Genomic DNA, 9305 nt, shown 5'->3' on the forward strand with positions numbered 1-9305 from the left:
GGAAAAATGTATAAATAATATAAACAGTTGACAAAAGATGAAATTTAGATGGTTCTTAAATGTGAAAAAAGTGTTAATTTCATAAGGATATAAATGCAAATGAAAACTACATGGAAATTTAATTTTTCACCTATCAGATTAAAACAAAATCAAAATAGTTGATAGTAGTACATGGTTTTGGCAAGTGGGTCCATGAACAAATTTCTGTTGGTGAAAATGCAAACTGTCTCAACTGCCTAGAGGGTGATTCGGCAATTTCAATCTCAATTAAAACTGACATATCCATTGACCCAGAAATTGTACTTTCAGAAATTTATTTTACAGATATATGTGTTCATGTAGAAAATAGAACATGCCAAAGTTACTCATGGAAACTCTAGTTATAGTAATAAAATATTGCAAACAACCTAAATATCTATCAAAAGGGAATGTTTAAATACAGTGTGTTATATTCACAAAATAAAATACTTTAAAGCCATGGAGTTAGATGCGGTGAGGGAATGAAATCCTTTATGTACAGAGACAGGAGAAGTTCTAAGAAATAGCATAAAACAGATAAAGATGAAAAAACAAAGTATACAGTGGTGATATAGAATGCTTTCAACTGTATTTAAAGAAAGGAAGATGGAAATCTAAGTACTGAGTGTGCCTGTGCATGTGTGTGTCTTCTTTATGCACAAAGTATTTCCAGAGATGTGTGCAAGGCATGGTTCAATGGTGTCAGTTGTCATTGTTGGATACATCCCAGCTGAGTGGCTGCTGGGAAGTGGTGGGAGAGCTTCCCTATACTACGTTTTGTGCCACTTGGATTTCAAAAATTGTGAATGCATTTTATTCAACAAATCAGTGCTGGTTAAATGTCTTGCTTTTCAGAAACCTGAGAAGTCACTTATGAAAAAATACTAAATCAACACTTTTAAGTTTACGCTGCTATATAAAACAGAACTAGAACACAATATGAAATAGTTATCATTCCATTAGTGTACTTAACATGATAACACAGCCAGTCATTAATTTGGCAACTATTCACTAAAGGTCTCCCATAATGTACCCCTCATGTAACTATGGTGTAATCATTATGAGTCCAGTTTCTAGGAGTAACATAGAAGTATACAAGCCCAATATCTTACACCCCAGTTTAGGGTAACCCTGGTTTCCTTATTCCCTTGGTGGATTTTCTTTTGCTCAGTGGATTGCAGAGCTCAGGACTCAAATCTGTGTGCTTTGCTCTGCTCATAAATATTCTCCTTTGTGATCTTTGCTTTTTATCACTTTGCTTATTTTGTGCAAATCCCTCTCGCCTATAATTTTTTATTTTTAGAAATCAGCTGATAGCCTTATGAAAGCTCCCTTGCAGGCAAATAATTGCTTTTCTCTTGCTGCGTTTAAGATTCTCTCTTTAACCTTTGACTTTTAATTATGATGTGTCTTGGTGTGGGCCTATTTGGGGTCATCTTGTTTGGGGCTCTCTGTGCTTCCTGGACTTGTATGTCTATTTTCTGCATCAGGTTAGGGAAGTTTTCAGTCATTATTTTTTCAAAAAGATTCTCAATATCATTTGTTTCTCTTTTCTTTCTGGTACCCTTAGGCTGCAAATGTTATGCTTGTTATTGTCCCAGAGAGCCTTTAAACTATCTTCATTTTTTAAAATATTTTTTTTCTTTTTGCTGATCTGAGTGACTGTTTTCTACTACCTTGTTTTGTAAATCTTTGATATGATCCTGTGCTTCACCTAATCTGCTGTTGATTCTTCCTGGTGTATTCTTCATTTCAGTTATTGTGTTTTTATCTCTGAATGGCTATTTTTTATGGTTTCTATGTCCTTTTCTATGTTTACTATCTCTTTGTTGAAATTCTCTCTAAGTTCATCTATTCTTTCCTTAAATTCATTGAGCATCTTTTTAACCAGTGTTTTGAACTTTGTGTCTAGTAGATTGCTTGCCTCCATTTTGTTTATTTTTTTTTCTGGAGTTATCTCCTGTTCTTTCATTTAAGACATGATTTTTGTCTCCTCATTTTGGTTGTTTCCCTGTGTTTGTTTCTATGATTTAGGTAGATCTGCTACATCTCTCATTCTTGGCATGGTGGCCTTGTGTAGTAGCTACACTGTGGGGCCCAGTGTCATAGTCTACCTGGTCACCTGAGTTGGGTGCTCCAAGAGTTTCCCTTGTGTGTGTTGTGTGTGCACACCTGTTGTAAGTGAGCCTTGATTGCTGTTGGCACATCAGTGGAGGGGCCATTATACTCAATACTGGTTATGAGGATGGGTCTTGACTACAGTGGTTGTGTGATGGTTGACCCCACAGGGTTGGATTTGCTATACCAAGGAACTGGTGCCTGTCAAGTTCACCCTTTGGGTATGTCATTTGTGGTGCTAATTGCCTGGTGTTCTGGTGTGGTTTGAAGCTGGCCACCAGTGTGTTGGTTCTAGGCACCAGGGTTCTAGGCTTTCTTAAAAGAGACTCAGGTACAGGCCAAAGTCAGCCTCTGCCTATGCGCAGCCTGAGCAACCTGGTAGGAGCTACAAAATGATCTGCAATTGGTGGTTGGCTATACCTGGCTTGAAGGTGCCTTGGAAAGATTGTGCTGTGAATCCAGGCTGGCCGCCTCTAATGCTGGGCTTGGTATCACTTACCAAGCAGCAAAGTGCATGCCAAGGCCAGCCATTGCTTATTTGGGGTTTGTAGACCTTTGAGATATTTTAAGAAAGTCTGCAACATGGGTGGAGGCTGGTTGCTTGTGAGCAACAGCTGCTGAAAGAGGCTCAAGCTGGTATATGTTGGGTGTGGTGGATCCTCAGAGCATCACCAAGGCTATGAGGGATGATATCAGCCAGGTTGATGGAAACTCAGATTTGGTGTCTGCCTTTGCCTGCAGGCCTTTTGGGGGTGGAGGGCTCAACAAAGAAATAGTGGTACTTGTGGGTACTTTAGCCCTTGAAATAGCTGTCCCTCCAGCCCTTACCCTGTTGTTCCTTCCCTGGAACTTAAGACACATATTTGTGAGCAATGAGTCTGAGTTCCAGTCTTTCAAGAGGACATCGGGGTTTCCAACAGCCCTCTATCTCTCCAGGACTGAGATAAGACTCCAGATAGACTTGATTTCCCTGTTGATTTCCACACCAGCTATTGTGAAGATTCCTCTTCTTGGCCCTGGTGCCTAGGCTGTGGAGCCAGATGTTGGGCTGTGATCCCTTGCTCCTGCTCCTCAGTGGGGACCTCCACAACTGAGATATCCATCCCAATTCTTAACTGCCACATGGATATGGAACCAACTCATTTTGTACCCCTCCTACGCATTTCATCATGGCTTCTTATTATATCCTTAGTTACAGGAGTTCTGTTCAGCTAGTCTTCAGGTGGTTCTAAATGGTGGTTGTTCTATAATTTAGCTTTAATTTTTATGTGGTCATGGGAGAAGGCAAGCACAGCACTTACCTACTCTGCCATCTTTACCAGAACCCTCTTATCTTAACTGATTATATCAGCATTGACTCTGTTTCCATATAAGGTCACATTTTTTGAGGTATTGGGGATTAGGATTTCTGCAGCCATAATTCAGCCCATAATAGATGTCTATAGATAACTCAGACTTAACACATGCAAAGCCCAATTCCTGATTCTTCCTCTAACTCCCTCCAATTTCTGCTCCTTTCACAATCTTAACTTTTCAAGTGAGAAAATTCTTATTCTCCCAGGCCAACACAAACCTTGGAGCTAGCCTTAATTTTTCTCTTTAACAGGTGAAAAGGAGTAGATTCTTTGGTTATAGTAAAGCAACTTAATGATCACTGAATCATTGATTCTATTTTAATTTAATTCTCAAACTGTGTTTAGGCTGTTATGAAAACTACATAAATAAGAGATGACTTTAGATTCAATGACTTTATAAGTAGGGAGTTTTTCAGCTCAGTCTTTATGTGAAGCATCTCCATGTATCTGCCCCTAGCTTCCCATGGGCTTTGAGCATCTCTAGGGGAGGGCCCAGCGAGACCAGGTGTGTATGCCACAGCAGCGCCAGTACACATGACTGAGCACTATAGGCCTATAGACATCCACTTTCATGAGAATTCTGAGTCTTCAAGGAACATTTCATACTAAGAGAAACAAAAGTGAGGTTCAAAAGTAAGTAGGCTGGGCCTCTACAGGAAAGAGGCAAGTGCTCAGTACAGGTTGTGTGATTTTAATTCCAGGCTTTATCAGACAGCTTCTTTTCTGGTTTCACTTCTTAACTATAAAGCTTCATTTGAGGGAAATGGGGCTAGGAAAGCACCTACTTTTACAGAATTTATGCTCGGGTAACTTCTGGTGGGTCCTTAAAATCCATTCCCAGTCCCTAACCCCCACTTTGCTCTCTGCCAGATTTGTGCCCATTGGCTTTGGGGTATAGCCAATAGGGAACACAGCAGGATGGGGGACAGAGAGGGAGAGGGGTAGGTGCATATTCCTCTGATGTAGACATGCATCTCATGGTCTAGTAGCTAGGCCTCTGCTCTCCCAGGCTCTGGCACAAGCCTACGCATGGGTCCCTTTTACCAACCCTCGCAAGTCTCCCCAGCTTGCCTGCACTGTCTATTTGCTGCTGGAATGGTACATGGCTAGAAGAGTTAATATCCGTGATGGCTAGTAAGAGTTCAGGAAACTAGCTGCCCTTCTCCTCATCCTCCTCATTAGTATTTTTACTTTCATTCTTATCCTGACCACCAAGCCCAACAGGGGTTCTCCAAGCTGGTTTCAGAGCAGATTATGCAGTGAAGTGATAAATAAAAACTCAAGGAATGGCTCTGTGGTACAGAGGTTAGCACTGGCCTTAACACATTTTGAGAAAAACACATGGATGTCTCACAGACTCCAAACCACTCACGTGGGCTCTTTGAGGGTCTGGAGTCCCTACCACCACAGGGCCTGGCAAATCAGCTGAGCTGGTCATGGTGGGCAAGAAAGGCTGGGAGCAGGCATGAAAGGAGCATGTCCCAGCATATATGACACACCAACAATCTCCTGAATCCCTTGGGATTACAAGTAGCAAACCTATTTCAGGAAAATAAAGTTGTTTAATAGCAGAAGGGAACATGAACCTGCAAAGCACAGAATACATGTGTGCAAACTTATAGTTGCTTCTCTGCACATCTGCCCAAGCTGTAAGCCTCTGGAAGACACACTGTGACCTCTCTTTTCTTTGTGTTAGTACAAACAGCCTAATATTAAATACAAAATTGCCCCCTAGCATACATCAGTTGAATGAATGAATGAATGAATAAGTGCTCCTTCCTTTGACCCTTCTTCTAATTGCCTATTTTCTTGTAAAAACACAATAATGATTTATACTTAACTTCACTGTGATGCTTTATAAAATGATTCTAAGGTATTTTTAGTACCATTGAACAGGAAAACATATCAAGCAGATCATGCTGGGAAGCTGGTGATTCCCTAGAGGAAGAAGCACATTTGCATCTACTGCTCATGGCCCTGGGAAGCTGTGGGAAGCTCTCACTTCATGTGTGCTGAGTGCACTTGTCTGTCTGGCTCCAGAGCCCTCCAAGTGCATATCAAAGCACAAGTAAGGAAAGGCTAATAATTTCAATCACACAGGAAGTGGAATCTCATTTGACTTTACAAACTCAGTTTGGATTATTTTCTTAATACCTCTGCTGAATTTTGCCCTTTGCAGGCATTTACACTGCAGTTTAAATTATATGAATTAATAATTGTTTGGCTGCATTCCATTATGAGAATCTTGTGTTAGGGCATCTTTTAAAAGCATTTGTTAGGACTGGTGCCATGACCTGCAAACATGCCTGGTGGTTTGGTTCAGGTTTTTTCTTGTTGTAGCTTACAAGGTTAATTATATCAAATAGTGCTTTGCAAGAAGGAAATGCCAGGTGGACCACATCATATATGCCAGGGAAGCACTTCTCACCAAGAAATTTTCCAAATGGGGACAGGTGGGACTGGGGAACCTGGGGCAAGGAGAAATTTAAGAACTGGTTGACTGGATAGACTGAATAATAGTCATAAAGGCAAACACTAGACTATATAAATGTTGTCTTTGTCTCTGTTATACCAATTGACAAGAGCAGGGTTGCTGTAGGATTTTTTTTTCTGATCAGCAGTATACAAATAATCAATAAGGTAGTAAATTGTAGGAATTTCCTCTAAGTCCAAAGATCTGAAAAATGCGACAAGTGATACCAGAATTCTTCTGTAATTGGTGGAATTTTACATTTCCTAGAGCAGCATAGTTTTAGGAATGGTAAGAAGGGATCGCTTATTTCTTTAGTTTTAAATTAAGTTTGCAAAATACTTGCAGCTGCAAAATAGAAGAAAGATATGTCTCCAAAAATTCTAGTTTGTATATAGTCTCAAAGCATCTATAGAATACCCAGTGAATATATATAATGCAGACTGTTAACTTATATAAAGGGCATACACACTTAATGGGCAGTACCAATAGAAAGGATTTTCAAGATTACCAAGAAAATGCACCCCCCCAAAACCATGCCACTCTGTAGAATTCAGTTGAAGTTGACAACAATCTATTTACCACTATTCTATCTTCCATATAATGTTGATAAACATTTTAGGATGAAATATTTCATTTATAAAAAACTAAGAGATTTCTGGGATAACTGGAGTTAAAGCAATAATCTGTAGTTTTCTGTTTCATTATATGAATAGAAATAGGATCTAGAAGGCCTTTCTTCCACCCACTGCATCACATCAGTGTATCTAAATATGTGTGCACCTTTCCATATGGAACTACTCTTGCCCTGTGACAGCAATGGCCAACCCCTTTTTGATTTGCCTCAGACATCCACTCTTTGCAGCACACAAATCTGTTGTTTCATGCCCTTGAGACTTTCATGTGGCTTGCTATCAGAACAGAATTTAGAATATCCTAACTGACACATCACCACAGCATAACCTAAACTGAGGTACTACAAATGTTTGAAAGGAGATGCTGTTAGATTACATATTCTTATTGACCAGTCTTACATACTGTGCTGTGGGAAACGGTGTCTGTGTTCATTGTAAATGATCAATGTAAACATACAGCCCTTTTCCATCTTTCAAATACTCAACCATTCTCATGCCCACTTACTGACTTTCACTCTGTTTCCTATCCCTGTGCATGACATCATCCCACTCTCTGTCATCAAACAATTAACCAGGAAATGCATCTTGGAGAGTCACACCATTTCTTCCAGATATCTATCCCTGTCAGTGCAATCTCTGTTTTGCCCTCTTTTAGGATGATACTATCGTGCTTTCTTTTCTAATCATTAGTAGAAATGGAATAGGCACATGGCATAGCTGTGCAGGGTTGGCCAAAGGGTAAGGCCAAAAATCCTCTGAGGGACAGGTGGGAGAATCTACTTGGCTGCTGTGTTGTGGGCACCCTGATAATAAAGTTTTGGGAGGTAGACACTAGAAAATGTTGTCAAGAGAACAAATAAGGGTGAGACAATTCTTGTTACTCATATAATTCAGTTAACACTCTCAGGTTTGCCAACTAATCAAAACCTCCCTGAATATTAAAATACTTTCAATGTGACAATATGGAATTGTATTTGCCTAGTATATAGTAAGTGCTTAATAAACATTGAATGAGCCTTGGCTGGTATGGCTCAGTGGATTGAGTGCTGGCTGCGAAACAAAGGGTCCTGGGTACGGTTCCCAGTCAGGGCACATGCCTGGATTGTGAGCCCAATCCCCACTAGGGGTTGTGACAGAGGCAACCACACACTGATGTTTCTCTCCCTCTCTCTAAAAATAAATAAATAAATAAATAATAAAATCTTTAAAAAATAAAAATAAACATTGAATGAATGAATAAGTGAAATGAACTATCCCTGAAAAAACAAGACTCTATAACAGCCAACTGTCACATAGAACATACAACAGGTAGTCAGTGAATATTAATTGATTTGAATTGAGAACCCACCCACCATGTTTGCATGTCATGCTTACAGTAAATACTCAGATTTACTCTCAGTGTAAGTTCATTAGCACAAAGAACTCTTTGCAGAAACTTGCTATTCTGTAACTACTCTCTCCCCACTCTGAATCTTAAATTGCTCCAAGTTTTATAACTATAGTGGCTTGAATACTATTGTTCATTTCTTATCTAATGGAGAGATAATGTCAGATGCTTCATGATAACACTATGCTCAAGGGACTAAAAATCAAAGCTCCCCATTAGACTTTAAAGAATATATAGCCCTGGCTGGCATAGCTCAGTAGACTGAGCACAGGCTGCGAACCAAAGCGTCGCAGGTTAGATTCCCAGTCAGGGCACATGCCTGGGTTGCAGGCCACAGCCCCCAGCAACCACACATTGATGTTTCTCTCTCTCTCTCTTTCTCCCTCCCTTCCCTCTCTGGAAATAAATAAATAAAATATTTTTTTAAAAAGAATATATAAAACCTACTGGCTTCACTTGTTGTTAATCATTTACATCTAATGGAAAAATTTAATGAATAAAAAGATAAGCAATGTCCTTAAATATGAGGCAAGTAATGCCTTATTATTATTATTATTTTAAGAACTAGGATTGATTTTTTTTCCTCGTCGCAGCAGAGAGAGCAACATGGGTCACCAGCAGCTGTACTGGAGCCATCCAAGAAAATTCAGCCAGGGTTCTCATTCTTGCCGCATCTGCTCAAAACAGAATGGCCTGGTCCGGAAGTATGGCCTTAATATGTGCCGCCAGTGTTTCCGTCAGTACACGAAGGATATAGGCTTCATTAAGTTGGACTAAGCAAACTTCTTTGAATGGGTCATTCAAGACATCTACCTTATTGCAGAATGGCTAGCTTTTTGTACATAAAATACAATTTAAAAATTTAACAAAAGAACTAGGATTGAAATACAGTCTTTCAGCAAAACTTTCAACAGTACCAAAACAGTAAATTTGGGTTTAATTGTTCATTCCTTTAAAGAGAAAAGTAACAGAATACTGTATGACGAGGAGAGGAAGGAAAGGAAAGCCATGTCTGTGAAACTAATATAACAATGTCTTATTTTCATAAGATATATTCAGTCAGACAAAAACAGTAAAAGAAAAGCCTGCTGATTTCTTGCCTGTGAAACATTGATCCAAAGGAAGGACTTCTCATGCAGGAAGAGATTCTGGATCTACAAATCCCACTCAAATTGAGGGAAGACTTTCCTGACTCTGTGCAAGGTGCACTGCCTGATGCTTATTGTTTTTGTGTCTGCATATGCAAATATAAGCAACTTCTAGAATCTGTTTACTTACCCATAGAGGTGGGGTTTTGGGGGGTAGAACCAAGCTATCAACTT

General features: G+C 39.6%; 1 protein-coding gene across 1 annotated transcript; it reads left to right on the forward strand.

Annotated features, from left to right (window-relative positions):
- The first annotated feature begins 8580 nt into the window (after positions 1-8580).
- Positions 8581-8816, forward strand: LOC123833299 (40S ribosomal protein S29-like). Its single transcript, XM_045861431.1, has one exon. It carries the CDS (start codon positions 8590-8592, stop codon positions 8758-8760), a length of 171 nt encoding a protein of 56 aa, XP_045717387.1. The 5' UTR covers positions 8581-8589; the 3' UTR covers positions 8761-8816.
- Positions 8817-9305: the final 489 nt, after the last annotated feature.

Source organism: Phyllostomus hastatus, unplaced genomic scaffold (assembly GCF_019186645.2).
Source record: "Phyllostomus hastatus isolate PE091 unplaced genomic scaffold, TTU_PhHast_1.1 phas_scaffold_21, whole genome shotgun sequence".
NCBI classification, from domain to species: domain Eukaryota; kingdom Metazoa; phylum Chordata; class Mammalia; order Chiroptera; family Phyllostomidae; genus Phyllostomus; species Phyllostomus hastatus.